At 40.7% G+C, this 14,973-nt stretch overlaps 1 protein-coding gene across 5 annotated transcripts in view; it reads right to left on the reverse strand.

Moving 5' to 3' along the window:
* The window catches only part of mmd (disintegrin and metalloproteinase domain-containing protein mind-meld), an 84,153-nt gene that overhangs the window by 2,560 nt on the left and 66,620 nt on the right, over window positions 1–14,973 (reverse strand). For 4 of the 5 annotated variants that reach the window (XM_090161339.1, XM_090161337.1, XM_090161335.1 and 1 more), the window contains 9 exons: window positions 13,504–13,699; window positions 13,324–13,432; window positions 11,656–11,775; window positions 11,509–11,587; window positions 10,290–10,385; window positions 10,046–10,226; window positions 7,078–7,183; window positions 3,704–3,859; window positions 320–1,600 (listed from right to left, as the gene is read on the reverse strand). In XM_090161339.1, the coding sequence (XP_090017465.1) occupies window positions 320–1,600; window positions 3,704–3,859; window positions 7,078–7,183; window positions 10,046–10,226; window positions 10,290–10,385; window positions 11,509–11,587; window positions 11,656–11,775; window positions 13,324–13,432; window positions 13,504–13,699 (2,324 nt within the window). The remainder of the gene's footprint in view (window positions 1–319; window positions 1,601–3,703; window positions 3,860–7,077; window positions 7,184–10,045; window positions 10,227–10,289; window positions 10,386–11,508; window positions 11,588–11,655; window positions 11,776–13,323; window positions 13,433–13,503; window positions 13,700–14,973) is intronic. The other variant, XM_090161336.1, reaches the window with a different exon arrangement.

Consider the following 14,973-nt stretch of genomic DNA (forward strand, 5'->3'; position numbering starts at 1 on the left):
AAAATTTAAATAAAAATTGTCGATTTCGACCGTAAAAAAAAACGTGTTGCATCAAATCAGAAAAAAACAAAACAAAAACCAAATAATTGATAAGGACAATAAAAGGTGGTGGATAAAAAACAACTTGAAAAAATCATTTCGTATAATTAGGCTCGTTACACACTCCAACACGGAATAAACAAAATAATAAAAAAAAATAATAAATATTGACGAAAATAAGTAGAAACAAAATGACTAGTAAAAAAAACGTATAAACAAGAATCTGTGTCAGAATGAGTGAGAATGAGAGAGAATGATACAAGCGACGAAATAAATTTACACTTTATATTCCGGAAACTTCTTCTTCACTTTCCGCTTGGCCCCAGATGGCGTTTGCGAGCCAGGCGGAGGTGGTGGCAGGCCGGAAGGCGGAGGCGGCAGCGCGGGTGGCTGCGGCTGCGGGTAGGGCTGGGACTGGAGGGAGCTGATACCCATTCGGGAACTCAAGATGGCGGCGGCCGAAGGTGCTTGCGGAGGCAGGCCGGAATTCTCGTCGCACGAATTGGTGTAGGACTCTTCGGAAGGCGGGCTCGGGAAATAGTCGCGAGAGTCCCTTTTCATAGCCTTGTCCTGCTGCTGCTTGGTGTTGAGGTTGCGCTCGTAGCTGTAGTCGCGCTTGACGGTCGGCAGGGCTTCTTCGCTGGCACTGCGCACCATGTGGTGCGTCGAGTAGGCACTGCCCTCACCCTCGTCGTCCGCGCTGCCGTTGTCGTCGTCGTCCTCGTCCTCGTCGTCGTCCTCGCGCTGGTAGCGGGCGGACGCGAAGGACAGGTTGGAAGGGGGCGTGCCCCCGCCCAGGCCCGGGCCCGGCATGGCACCGGAAGACAGCGTGGGGCGGCCAGCCCTGTGCCCCGCCAGGAGGTAGAGCAGGCCGGGTTCCTGCTGACTTTCGGTGCCGCTGGCGCTGTCCGGCCGGTCCAGCATGCGGTAGTGGCGGTCGGACTCGGGCTCGCTGAGGCGCAGGTCGTCGGAGCCGGCCGGGCTGACGTGCTCGCCGGGCTGCTGTTCCAGTTGCCGCAGCAAGTCCTCCAAGTTCCTAAATCGTATCGGTCCGCAAGGAGGGACCGGCTCCTCCAGCTCGTCCGCGCTGCCCAAGTGCTCGGTGCTGGTTTTCATCAGCCCCAGAGTGCCGTAGTCGGGCAGCTCTTCGAAGGCGCGCGCTTTCTCGAGCGACGACGAAGGGCTGACCCTGGTCGGTTCCAAGGGCCGGTGAGAAGAAGCCGAATGTAGGGCCTCAAGGATCTCTTCGTGGTATCCGTTCAAACTCTTGAGCGTGCGTTCGACGTCGGTTAACGTGTCTTCCGCTCCTCCCAGGACGGATCCCTGCAGGTTGGCGCTGTCGGACTGGGAGACGGCGTCCTGGTTGTCCGACTGGGACGCCTCGTCGCTCCACTTGTCCTTGCGCTTCAGTATGCCCCGCTCGGGGATCTTGGAGAGGTTGTTCGGTGATAGTTCGATGAAGGTGGACGTTTCGTCGGTGATGTCGTGCTCCTCGCCTTCCGAAGCCGAAGCGTCTTTCATTTGCAGTTGCTGCCGTTTCATTTCTTGCAGTTTATCTTCCCTGGGAAAACGGCAAATTAATATCGGTAGATTCGTACACCACCCGCGGGATGAAAAAGACAGAGACCGACAAAGAAAAACAAAGAAAGATAATATTTAGACGAACTTTTCGTACTTCGCGTACGAAACATTCGCGGACAGATCAAATCAAGACGTCGTAAAGACCAACTTTTTTATTTCAAAATAATTTTATTTTTACAAAGAGAAGAAAGATGGTGCTTTTGTATTGATGGGACACAGTGAGGAAACTACGGGGATACGAATAGTAGGCTTTGAGAAGTAAGAGAAAGCCCCACCCTCGTCGCTGCCCCTCCACCCAACTCAGCCCCGCCCAAAAGGACCCGAATATAGACCCTAATACGATCTAGCTACTAAAAGAAAATATTTACTTGAAATTTAGAAATTCGTTCTTACTTTTCAAAGAAAATAGTTTAAAGAGGAACTCGTACGAAGAAGGAAAATTGTATTTACGAGTTCCGAATAAGCTATTTCGTTTCAGCAAAAGTATACGATATATCTCTTACGGGGGAAGTAGCCAACTTCGCGAACCACGTACTTTGGACGAGATTTTCAAGCGAACCCAAACAATTTCAATTTTTATTTATTAGACGGATAGGGGAAAATAGTCTGCGCGCCATAAGGCTGTTTACAACGTTATCAATACCCTTTTTTACGCCTAATTCCTAAGGGATTTGTGTGTACTAACTTGTAAGAACACGTAACTCTTCAACAATTAGGTCTAGAAGGGTCAATGATATGACAATCGACCAAAAATATCAGATAGTCACTAGCCCGATATTCATTTTGGCACTAGGAGGCCGACAAGATGGTCATTTGCCCATTTTTGTGATTATCAATTTTAAATCTACATACTTCTTAAATTAAGACCGACTTGGTTGTAAATTATATATTTAGTTAGTGCTGATCATTACCTCTCCGAGGGGACTTTGTACCCTAGGAGGGGTTATACAACCACCGTGTCTGTCTGTCTGTGGGTGGGTGGGTCTGTCTGTCAGGCCTGCGAACGTGTTCGCATTTTCGAGGCAAAGGGTAATCACTGCGTACGCAGTTTTTTAGAATCAGGGAAAAGGTTTTTCCAAAAGCGCCCTCTTTTTGTCATTGGGTGTAGCATAATTTTTTAATCGGCCGGGATTCGAACCCGAGCCCTCTTGAACGACAGGTGAGCGTTCTACCGCAGAACCATGGATACAGTTACGCTTCACTGAAAATTAAAAACTCTTCCGAGGAGAGGTATATTTTGGCTTGCAAACTTGTTTTAGAACTAGGTTTAAGGTTTTATTAGGAATTTTAATTTTAAGTGAAATTTCTTGATTATTCGCGGGACACCAGAACCCGCGTACGCACTGTTGTCATATTTGAATTTCGTACCAATTGATATAAGTGCCAATGCGCCATCTAATTGCAAAAAAAAATTGAGTGCGTTCAACGCGTTTGGCATTTCACTACCTTATTTCCAAAGCCAAGTAACTCGAATAATGCGGTAAAATATAAGTTTCCGGGTCCCTGTAATTTGTACACGGCGTCATGGCTTCACATTTATCGTCAGGGGATGTAAAACCAAAAAAAAAAACACATTTTTCAAACTCGCGAAATATTTTTACCCCGTTTGATCAAGGAGGATAGGAAGGGAGGCGAAGTAGGAGGGCTAAAGGCGCCAGCATCCTTGTAAGCAGTTTAGCGCAAACTCGGCGGGAAATTTTCGGAAAAAAGGCGGTAACACGTAGCGTAGCGGCCGCAATCTTGCCGCCATTTTTTCCGAAATTATCCCACCGAGCGCGCGCTAAGCTTCTTACAAGGATGCTGGCGCGTTTATCCCTTATTCTTCGCCTCCCTTCCTATCCTCCTTGGTTTGATGACCAGTTAAAAATATTAGGCCTAGCTTCGTTCGCGTGATTAACATTTTGGTGGAAATATGAGCAATATCGGTTACTGTGGCGCTACGAGTGGGCGAACCAAGCGCGCAATCTAGATTCGAGTCCAAAGTACGTGGTTCGAGGAAATAACATTCGGTGGATACTGATCTCGTAAGCGATACGCGAGATACTTTTGGCACGTTAGGAAGAAAACAAGCGTGAATACTTACCTATAGGAGGGCATGCTACCGAACGTGATAATCCGGTTGATGTTTTCCTGGGAAGATTCGTCTTCTTTCTTGGCACCCGGTTGCGGAGGCAACATTTTACGGTTCGTACTCTTCTTGAAGTGCGGAGGTTCGGGCTTGGGTAGTGTGCTTTTCCGTCTGGCGCGCCAATCCCGACGGAAACAAACAAAAAAGATTGTAGTCCATTCACCCCCGCAGTCCCATTTGACCGAATCCCATTGCCGCCTTTCACACGAGTCATTTTAACGAAAATTTAATTAAATTAATAGTATTCATTAATGCGGGAAAATCGAAACATAAATATCCGTCACTGAAGGCTTAGGTTAATTCCCATTGTACCGAAACCCGGCATTAAGATGGGAAAACGAGAAAGATTTCAAATATATGACGTCCAAAATGTTTTCGGTCGAATGGGATTCGGTTAAAAAGTAGAATAGCGCGCAAAATGTCCGTAAGAAATGATAATTTGTATATCTGTAGCTAATAAACAACATTAGCTATACGGTTTTGAGAAATGTGCTTGGTGTGTGAAAGTGTAGTTCTCTTTCAAAATAAGGCGACAACAAACACTAGTCTCAATTCAACAGCTAATAATGTTTATTTGCCGCAAAATTACAACGCGTGTGGCTGGCCTAATAGACAATATCATTCATCAAAAATCTATTATATTCAACTTTACAATAGGAAATTTGTTCGTAACAGCTCTCGGTATATCAAATTACCAAGAATGTATTTATTTATAACAGTGGCGTAGCCGTGAGATTGGTTCGGGGGGGGGGGGCAATTGAAAAAAGGGGGTGACGTGAGTTTTAGTTAACCAATGGTACATGGGGGAAGTTCGTGAGTTGGATTGGCACAACGTCTAAATAAATACATTCTTGATAGTAAGTTACATTTTAGGATTTTCGAAATCCACCACTAAATATAATTTCATGACATATTTCTATAATCATAAGCCCATGACCAATAGTCAAATTGTATTAGTATTTGACGTCACACTCGTTTTAAGGCGCTAACAAGGAGACTACCCGAGGTGTAACACACCGATTTTGTTCAAACTCGGGGGATTGGTAGACCTTCGTGTAACTTGAAAAATACTAAAGGGATTTTATTCAATGGTCAACGGTTTTGCCATGACAACGAAAAATGTTTTGACAACAGAAAAGGGACATTTTCCCATTGGAAATAACATGGGATTCTGACCGATTCCAAGGGTCCCCCGTATGAAAAATGTAAATAATTTGAAAATACCAAAATTATAAAATATTTTATAAAAATTGTTGAAAAAAATCAAAATTGATCAACTTTTGACCAATCGGTCAGCATCCCATGTTATTTTCAATGGGAAAATTTCCATTTGATGTTGTCAAAAACATTTTTCGTTGTCATGGCAAAACCGTTGCCCATTAAATAAAATCCCTTTAGTATTTTTCAAGTTACACGAAGGTCTACCAATCCCCCTAGAAAGGGAAAGAAAGGTCATGAGCCATTGATGCGATTCAATTCTAATACACAAGAAGAGTATTTTCAAGTACCAAACGCTTCGCTAAGACCATTAGGGTTTACTAATTCAAATTGTAAATAGCTAGTTCTATTTGTGGATAAAAATTAGACAGGTTAAGCCTGCGCTAGAAACCGCGTAGGCGGAACGTGTAAGAACGTAGTCGTAGCTTTATGGCGCGTAGACTGTTCTCGCTATACGTTCCCCTACGCGTTTTCTGTAAACTCACTATTATTCTTTCCAATAAATTTATTTTACTATGTTCACAATCGCTGTTAAATTTTAAGATTGGCACTTATTTTATATTTGCCTTACAAAATCCGCTAAAATCTTATTATATATAAAATGTTGTTATAGGCTGCGACGATTCAAAGACTAAATTACTTTTAAAGATTTAAATATTTTCAAAAGCCTTTACGAGGTAAACTTCGATTCTATAATAAACTACACTTTTTTCCTTTTATATATCAATTTGTATTAGATTATAAATGGTTTAATATTCGATAATAATATTCTTCAACATATACGGAAGAGTTAAATGGTCGTCCTATAATCTGAACTTAGACCAAAAAAGAAGGGGACCATTTTTGCTTAGAACAACGGCGGACGCCAGCGCTATGGTGGAGAGTTTCGGCAACTAGTCTACTCACACAAAACTACGTGATATATCATTAAGAGTTTAGAGCTGATCACGTGTCACAGGAGTAGATATATTTTAGGGAGCTGCGTGGAAATGACTTTTTACCATTTACCACGGTAACCGCGGGAATACCGATGGAATGGACGACGATGGATTTTCCATCTGGTCGCGATACGTTCGAATAGGGAATGGGCTGGGAAAGTTTAGGGCATGGGGGAATGGGAATTTCGGAAATGGCAGGACACAACGGGAATGGAAGTTTTGGAAATGGCAGGACACAACGGGAATGGAAGTTTTGGAAATGGCAGGACACAACGGGAATGGAAATTTCGGAAATGGCAAGACATAACGGGAATGGGAATTTCGGAAATGGCAAGACATAACGGGAATGGGAATTTCAGAAATGGTAGTACATAACCGGAATGGGAATTTCGGAAATGGCAGGACACAAGGGAAATAAAAATTTCGGAAATGGCAGGACACAACGGGAATGGAAATCTCGGAAATGGCAGGGCACAAGGGAAATAAAAATTTCGGAAATGGCAGGACACAACGGGAATGGAAATTTCGGAAATTAAAGGACACAACGGGAATGGAAATTTCGGAAATTAAAGGACACAACGGGAATGGAAATTTCGGAAATCGTAAGGCATGGTCGGGATTGGCAATTTTGGAAATGGTAGGTTATGGGTGGCGATGGGAAATTCGAAATTTGTAGGGCATAACGGAAATGGGTATTTCGGAAATGGTAGGCCGTGTGTGGGAAAGATAAAATTTATGTCAAATGGAATGGGAATGGTTGGGAAGAGAAATATTTGAACGAAACGGGATAGGTAAGGACATTATTTCAACGGTAATGGGCGGGAATGGTAACGTTTCCACTTCAAGCGCAGCTCGCTAATATATTTCAAACCTCCGCGCTCGACTCGTTGTCATTTGAAAAGCGGTTGTATTAAGTCCACTTATATTTAAAAGTATTAATACGTGTTCAATATTGGCCGTCCCTTATTTGTTAGTCTAAGCTCTAGACTAGAATGTAGAAGCTGATTTCGTCCAATAACGTCCTTGTTTTTTTAGAGTTAAGTTATAATTATCTTCTTTAAGCCGTTAGTCTCTGTTTTAGTTTCGCGGGTCGTGAGGTCATTTTGTGTTCGTTGCTGCGGTTAGGCCCTACGCGCTGTATAGATACACAGAGAAAGCGAAAAATGGATTCACCTGTAGCACGTGGCCAACAGAGCAAAGAAGATAAAGACACCACCCACAACTGACACCAGAACTATCACTAAGGAAGATGCGCTAAGGGAGTCTTTCTTGCCCACTGTTTCAACGAAAAACAAGAACACAAAATCGTTTCAATTAGAACAATTCACAACACGCTTACGGGGAAACAAACATTTAGAGACGATTTTGACGCTTTTAGTATGTGGTTTTTTTCCGCCTGTTCTGGGTTTTTTGAGCAGGTTAAAAAGTGTAGCCATACGACGTCATTTTACTTCAATTCTGTCTTGACGAAAGAAACGAGTTGGAGTAAGAAGGGAGTAGTTAAAGGTTATTTATAAAAAGTTTCCCGTCATATTTTCGTGCAAAGAAATTTAAGCAGACGACAAAACTAGATTACTCCCTCTACACCTCCTTTCGAGGAGGAGTAAAAATTGTAACCTTAGAGCTCTGGAACAAGCGAACAAAATTCGGGACAGGGTAAATCTTACCCCGAGAACAGGCGAATAAAACGTTTTAGGGTAAAAAGTTTACACTTTTTGTCCCCGGACAAGCGAAAAAAACCACCTATTGACGACAAATACGACTTTCAAAATAAACGTTCAACTTACAATGAGACGACCCAAGGTGTAACGCCCCGTTTTCGTTCAAACTCGGGGGTTTGGTAAATCTTCATGTAACTTGAAAAACTCTTAAGGGAAATGTCTCCATAGGCAACCGTTTTGCCATGGCAACCAAAAATGTTTTGACGACACAAATGGAAATTTTCCCATTGAATATAACATGGGAATCTGACCAATTTTAAGTTTTTACAGGGGGGCTACCCTGTAAAAACTTTAATCAATTTCGAACTTTTTCATTATTTTTCATTTATATTTTATATTTTTAGCATTTCCAATGGGAAAATTTATATTTTGGTTGCCTATGGAGACATTTCCCTTTAGGGTTTTTCAAGTAACATGAAGGTCTACAGTTTGAACAAAATCGGTGCGTTACACCTCGGGTCGTCTCCTTGTTAGTCTTGGTTTCCACTAGAGCACGTCACCCAACTTTTGGACGTACAAACGTTTTGACACTAGTACAGAAAAAAAGCATTATGACGCGCGCTAGTGGAAACCAATTAGCATTAGGCGTAAAAAGAGACGAGATAATTTATAATTCTACGTTTCAGACTAGTGGCGCCATCTGCTAAGACTTTGGGTATTTAAAAATCGGCCTCTAATGTCGTTACCCCATAGAAAATATGGAAGAGGAATAGAATGTCCGGTTTGTCGTCACGGGGTACTTTAGGCCTATGAATTTCCAGTAATATTACGATTTAAAACGTCTTAATTAAGCGGAAGTACCCCGCGCAAATCGATAGCTTTATAACGTTTTAAAACCTAGGGCACGTCAAATTCTAAGAAGGAATTCTTCTCTTGAGAAACGTTCTTCGTGAGAATTTTTCTCCCCGTGAGAATTCGCTAAAAAGCGTCAAATTTAAAAAGATTCTTCTAAAGATGGCGGCTTACGATAATGCCACGAAGGTTGTGAACTTGGCCTTTGACAATAAATATTATTTCTACACAATTTCACGACAATATTTGAAGGAAGAAAACATTTTATTTATAATTTAAAAGGAAGATTTCATCGGAAATCAACTGTATTCTCTGAAATTAATTTTCGTCCACAAAAATATCATGCCGTTTATTTTCTTAAGCGTCAAGTAAACCACGGCCAACTTTGATCACGCGCTGTTCGCGCTACAGCGGCCAACACATTCGTCGATATTCCGCGAGCAAGGATTTCCCCCCTATCAACTGTACTATAGTATCTAGTTTCCCACTGTCCTATCTAGTGGTGTGATGGGGTCACTGGAGCCTGTGGGGGGCTCCATACCCGGCTCTCAAGGTCATGTGATCGGGGCGCTGGGTCACTGGAACCTCATGGGTGTTCCACACTCGTCATTCTGTGACCTACTAAGGAGGGTAGTTTGCAGTGGAAGAGGAAGCCACTCTAGTCCTCAGCTGTGCGAGGGTGGGTCTCGGGCAGCCCATGGTGTCGCCTTTTGTTGGGCCGTGATGAGGGCGTTTGTTTGCTATATGTGAGGCGGTCAAAATGGCTGTCTCACTGGCCGAACGTTGTTTCGCAAAGCGCACTTTTGTCCAGGGCTGGTTGTTTTAGGTGGCCGCTGTAGTGCTCAAGGCGGAGCAGCGGGGTACAAATACATATACTTATGTACTATAACGTGTAGGAGTTCAGCGCCACCCTCGGTTTTTATAATAGCTGAAAACTATTCGTGAGTTCTGAACCGTTCAACCAGTCCCCATGCGCACTATTCGGCAAAAAAAATTCTAGAACTACCCAAATGCAAACTATTCGCAGACAAGAACCTCTTGTTGAACCGTTCGGAACCGTTCTAAATTGTACCTGCTCAAGAGCAAGTACTGGCCGGAACTCAAGGTTGAAATCTCTAAAATTCGTCTGCACATCGGGCTGCGTACGTCAAATCGTACGAATCACAACTATTCGTCCAAAAGTTCTGAACTATCCAGAACTTTTGCGTGACGTCACAGCTTAGTCCTAGGCCGTTCTCTTAACGGTTCAGAACTCACGAATAGTTTTCAGCTATTGGCTTCAATGTAAAAGCTATTCTAAAAATAATAATCCGCTAGGGGCGCTGACGTCATACACATCTTTTGCTCATAGGTTAACACAGAAACGTCAACGAATGAGATGGCCGCTGTAGCGCGAGAGATCAAAGTTGGCCGTGAGTAAACTGACTAGAATATTAGCTGCCTTTTTATTTTTTGATATCCCCCTTTTTGACCAAGTGAGAAGATATTACGTCACTTCCCGTGAGAAGGACCGTAGTGAAAATTCTCACTATCAAGGGAAGAATTCTTAGAATTTAGCCGCAGCCCTAGATTGGCTATTCCTATTGTATATTTGCCACGGTGTCGAAGGCTATTGAAAGAGTACTTGCCATAGGAAGTAGTTTTGGTGGTATTTTTTTTCCAATCAGAGACTGTTTCGGACGACACGGATGCTTGGGTGGTATGAGGCCATGGAAGGTGCGGCCTCTCCCCGGAATCGTTGACGCGTTGACTGCAGTCGATCGAGGTCCAACCTTCGTCGCAATAGCAAGTGTTCATATTCGAACAAACCTTTGTCAACAAAGTTAGGATTAGAGTCGCTCGAATTGGTCAGGGTTCGTTTGAAATACTGACCCCGTGTCCGGAACAAGCTAGAGCGACGTTATTTGTCGGACAATCTCCCGGTTCTATGTAGAGATCGATGATGACGCAGGTTTGGTTAACGCATATCTGGGTTGGCAAAAATAATATCAACCTTCAAACTATTCTACGTTAACTCAAATCGCATTTTTGGACAACTTTGTCGGCGAAACGCGCTCCACGATAATTCGGGTCTTAACTCATTGAGTTGGGAATATTAATCTAGAGATCCAATCAAATCAAAGTTTTTGAAAATTACGAATGTGCCGTCTCCTCTAAATGACGAGAAAACGCTATCATATGACCCGTGACGCCATCCATTATTTTTGAAGAAAAAATCTTTTTGCCGGAAATTGCGTCTTATTTGAACGAACCATTGAGAGACGGCGCCACGGGTAGAATGATAAAGTTTTCTCGTCATTTGGGAGCAGACGGCAGTATTCTTATTTTTTAAAAACTTGTTTCGCGAAATACTGAAATCCGAAGGTTTGATTGGACCTCTAGATTAATATTCCCAACTCAATGTCTTAACTGGCGGGTAAAATTACTGGTAATTCGTTTAAAAATACCTTTTCTATTACCAAATATGTCAATATTAATTAATAAAAGTGTCAGAGATATGATATATTAATATTTTATGTTTACGAAATTTACGGCTTTTAAAATTCATTTTGCGCGTGAAAATACCTCTACATGTTATGGTCAAAAAAGCATGGAAAGAAGGCTGTGTGCCCAAGACATGTACCTGTAGTGTCGCGTGCTAAAACGTCATTTCAAAATCCGTCAATTATTAGGTTTAAATAATAGCGCTAAGCCTCGGCCACAAAAACAAGCCATTCTTCTAATCGTGGCCAAAAAACGCGTTTGAGCTTTCAACACTTCACTCGTTTTACGAATCGTGTTCTCCAACCAGGTTTTGCAAAAATGTTGGCCTTTAAAGCTCTATAAACCTCGTTTTGTTGGCGGAATGAAAAAACTAGCTTCATTAATGAAACAAACGTTTATCACTTTTACTTTCTGATTGTCATTATTTCGCAGAATTAAGCGTAAAATTTCAAAGTGAAAACTTTTTAATATTTTTTCTATAAAATTATCTCAGACTATTTCGTGGCGTACGTGTCAACTACGTTATCAGGTCGGTAATGTTTTAAGGGTCGTCGAGGTTTATAGCGGCCTTAAGGCTTAATGCGAATTAAAAACATGAATGTCGTACTTTGCTATCCGCGCATTTGGTCCCATCTCTGATCAAACCCATATCTGGAATTTCAGGACTAATAGTACCACTGGCAACTCTGCAAACCATCAAAAGACTCGTTCAGTAACCGGGAATGTAGCAACAAACAAAAAGAGCAGTACTTACTTGCACTCATATTTGGTTCCTCCAATTGAAACGATGGTTCTAGCGTACTGTTTACCCATGCCTTTTACCCACGGGGTTTGACGCCCATGTTGGCATTGAAGAGTACCGCAGAGTACGTTTCTATGGTAACGCCATTAACATTGTAATATCGTAATAAAGCGTATCGTCAAATAGAGAACCGCGTCGAAACAGATTTTTACCATTTCCCACGGTAGCCGCGGAATTGTCACGGGAAAGGGTGGGAATGGGATTTTTACAACGGGAAAGGCTGGGAAACGGGGTTTTTTTCTCCAAGTAGAAATAACGGGAATTAGATTTTTCAAATAGGAAATAACGGGAATGTTTTTTTTAATGCGAAAGGCCGGAAAGGGATTTTCCAACGGGGAATAACGGGAATGGAGTTTTTTTTCAATGGGGAATATCGGGAATGGAGTTTTTTCAATGGGGAATAACGGGAATGGAGTTTTTTTTCAATGGGGAATATCGGGAATGGAGTTTTTTCAATGGGGAATAACGGGAATGGAGTTTTTTTTTTCAATGGGGAATATCGGGAATGGAGTTTTTTCAATGGGGAATAACGGGAATGGAGTTTTTTCAATGGGGAATATCGGGAATGGAGTTTTTTCAATGGGGAATATCGGGAATGGAGTTTTTTCAATGGGGAATATCGGGAATGGAGTTTTTTCAATGGGGAATAACGGGAATGGAGTTTTTTCAATGGGAAATAACGGGAATGGAGTTTTTAATGGGGAATAACGGGAATGGGGTTTTTCAATGGGAAATAACGGGAATGGAGTTTTTAATGGGGAATAACGGGAATGGGGTTTTTCAATGGGAAATAACGGGAACGGAGTTTTTTCAATGGGGAATAACGGGAATGGAGTTTTTTTTCAATGGGGAATATCGGGAATGGAGTTTTTTCAATGGGGAATAACGGGAATGGAGTTTTTTTTTCAATGGGGAATAACGGGAATGGAGTTTTTTCAATGGGGAATAACGGGAATGGAGTTTTTTCAATGGGGAATAACGGGAATGGGGATTTTCAATGGGAAATAACGGGAATGGAGTTTTTAATGGGGAATAACGGGAATGGGGTTTTTCAATGGGAAATAACGGGAATGGAGTTTTTTAATGGGGAATAACGGGAATGGGGTTTTTCAATGGGAAATAACGGGAACGGAGTTTTTCCAATGGGAATAACGGGAATGAAGTTTTTCAAATGGGAAATAACGGGAACGGAGTTTTTTAATAGGGAATAACGGGAATGGAATTTTTCCAACGGGAAATAACAGGAAGTTTTTCCAACGGAGTATCGGGAATGGGGTTTTCCAATGGGAAATAACGGGAACGGAGTTTTTACAATGGGGGATATCGGGAATGGGATTTTTCCAACGGGAAATAACAGGAATAGTTTTTCCAACGGGGAGTATCGGGAATGGGATTTTTCCAACGGGAAATAATAGGAATATGTTCCCAACGTGGAGTATCGGGAATGGGGTTTTCCAAAGTGAAATAACTGGAATTAGATAACGGGAATGGAGTTTTTCCAATGGGGAATATCGGGACTGAGATTTTTCCAATGTGAAATAACGGCAATGGGATTTTTTCCCAGCGGGAATGGTAACGTTCCGTTTCAAACGTAGCTCTCTGTAACCAAGCGAAACTCACTCCTCTTGACATTTTAAGTAGCCTCCTTTGCCGTCAGAACCGCAGTTACCATTCAGACTTCCCTGTGTATTAAATTGCTGGAAACATTCCAGCTCAGAAGACCGTGCGCCTGTGGACCGGAAACAGAGCGGGAGGTCATTGCCGCGGCTCGTTTGAAACTCGTAGGCCAAAGTTACTTACCCCATCCCCAGATGTTGTCGCACTGTTCATCTATCGTAGGGCAAGTCCCATGATAACAGAATCCTAATCCTTTTTTACAATCGTTGCCGTTCTTTTTGTACAAATCATGCGGACATTGTCCTACTCTGCCGTCGCAATATTCCGGAATATCGCATTCGTTTTCGGCAGCCCGACATAACTGTCCTTGTGGCATGAGCTAATTAGGTCAACAATAAATTGACGTCAATTTAAAAAAATTCCATTTCAAACAGGATTTATCTGTTACTCAAGTCGGACGGACCTGATGTATTATTTAAAAAAAAATTACACTTTTTAAACGGTTTTCCACCGTTTATGAATGATTTTTTTCGATTAAACAAAATATGATTAACTATTTACTAATATTTACTGTTATTTACCCATATTTACTTTTTTTAATAATATTTACTATTATTTAACAATATTTACTATTATTGGACCATATTTACTATAATTTAGCAATATTTACTTTTATTTAGCAATATTTACTACTATTTAGCAATATTTACTACTATTTAGCAATATTTACCACTATTTAGCAATATTTACTACTATTTACTACTATTTACCACTATTTACCAATATTTACCACTATTTACCAATATTTACTACTATTTACCAATATTTACTTTTATTTAACAATATTTTAAATTATTTACCAATAAAAATAATTACGTTTTTTATTGAATTTTTCTAATATATGAGCGTAAAGTGTTTCAATTACTTTTAATTATAATTATTATACTGCTATTTCCCATTATTACCAAAATACTACAATTTACCACTATTTACCAATATTTACTACTATTTACCAATATTTACCATTATTTACCAATATTTACTACTATTTACCAATATTTACTTTTATTTAACAATATTTTAAATTATTTACCAATAAAAATAATTACGTTTTTTATTGAATTTTTCTAATATATGAGCGTAAAGTGTTTCAATTACTTTTAATTATAATTATTATACTGCTATTTCCCATTATTACCAAAATACTACAATTTATCAGTATTTACCAAAATACTACAATTTATCAGTATTTACCAAAATACTACAATTTATCAGTATTTACCAAAATACTACAATTTACCATTATTATCAAAATACTACAATTTACCACTATTTACTAAAAAACTACAGTTTACCATTACTTACCAAAATACTACAATTTATCACTATTTACTAAAATACTACAGTTTACCATTACTTACCAAAATACTACAATTTACCACTATTTTCTAAAATATTACAGTTTACCATTACTTTAACAAAATACCACAATTAACCAAAATACCACAATTTACCACTATTTACTAAAATACTACAGTTTACCATTACTTATCAATACTTCAATTTACCACTATTTACTAAAAAACTACAATTTACCATTACTTACCAAAATACTACAATTTACCATTACTTACCAAAATACTACAATTTACC

This window comes from Leiobunum rupestre, chromosome 10 (genome assembly GCF_980474605.1).
Source record: "Leiobunum rupestre chromosome 10, qqLeiRupe1.1.hap1, whole genome shotgun sequence".
In the NCBI taxonomy this organism is placed as follows: Eukaryota; Metazoa; Arthropoda; class Arachnida; order Opiliones; family Sclerosomatidae; genus Leiobunum; species Leiobunum rupestre.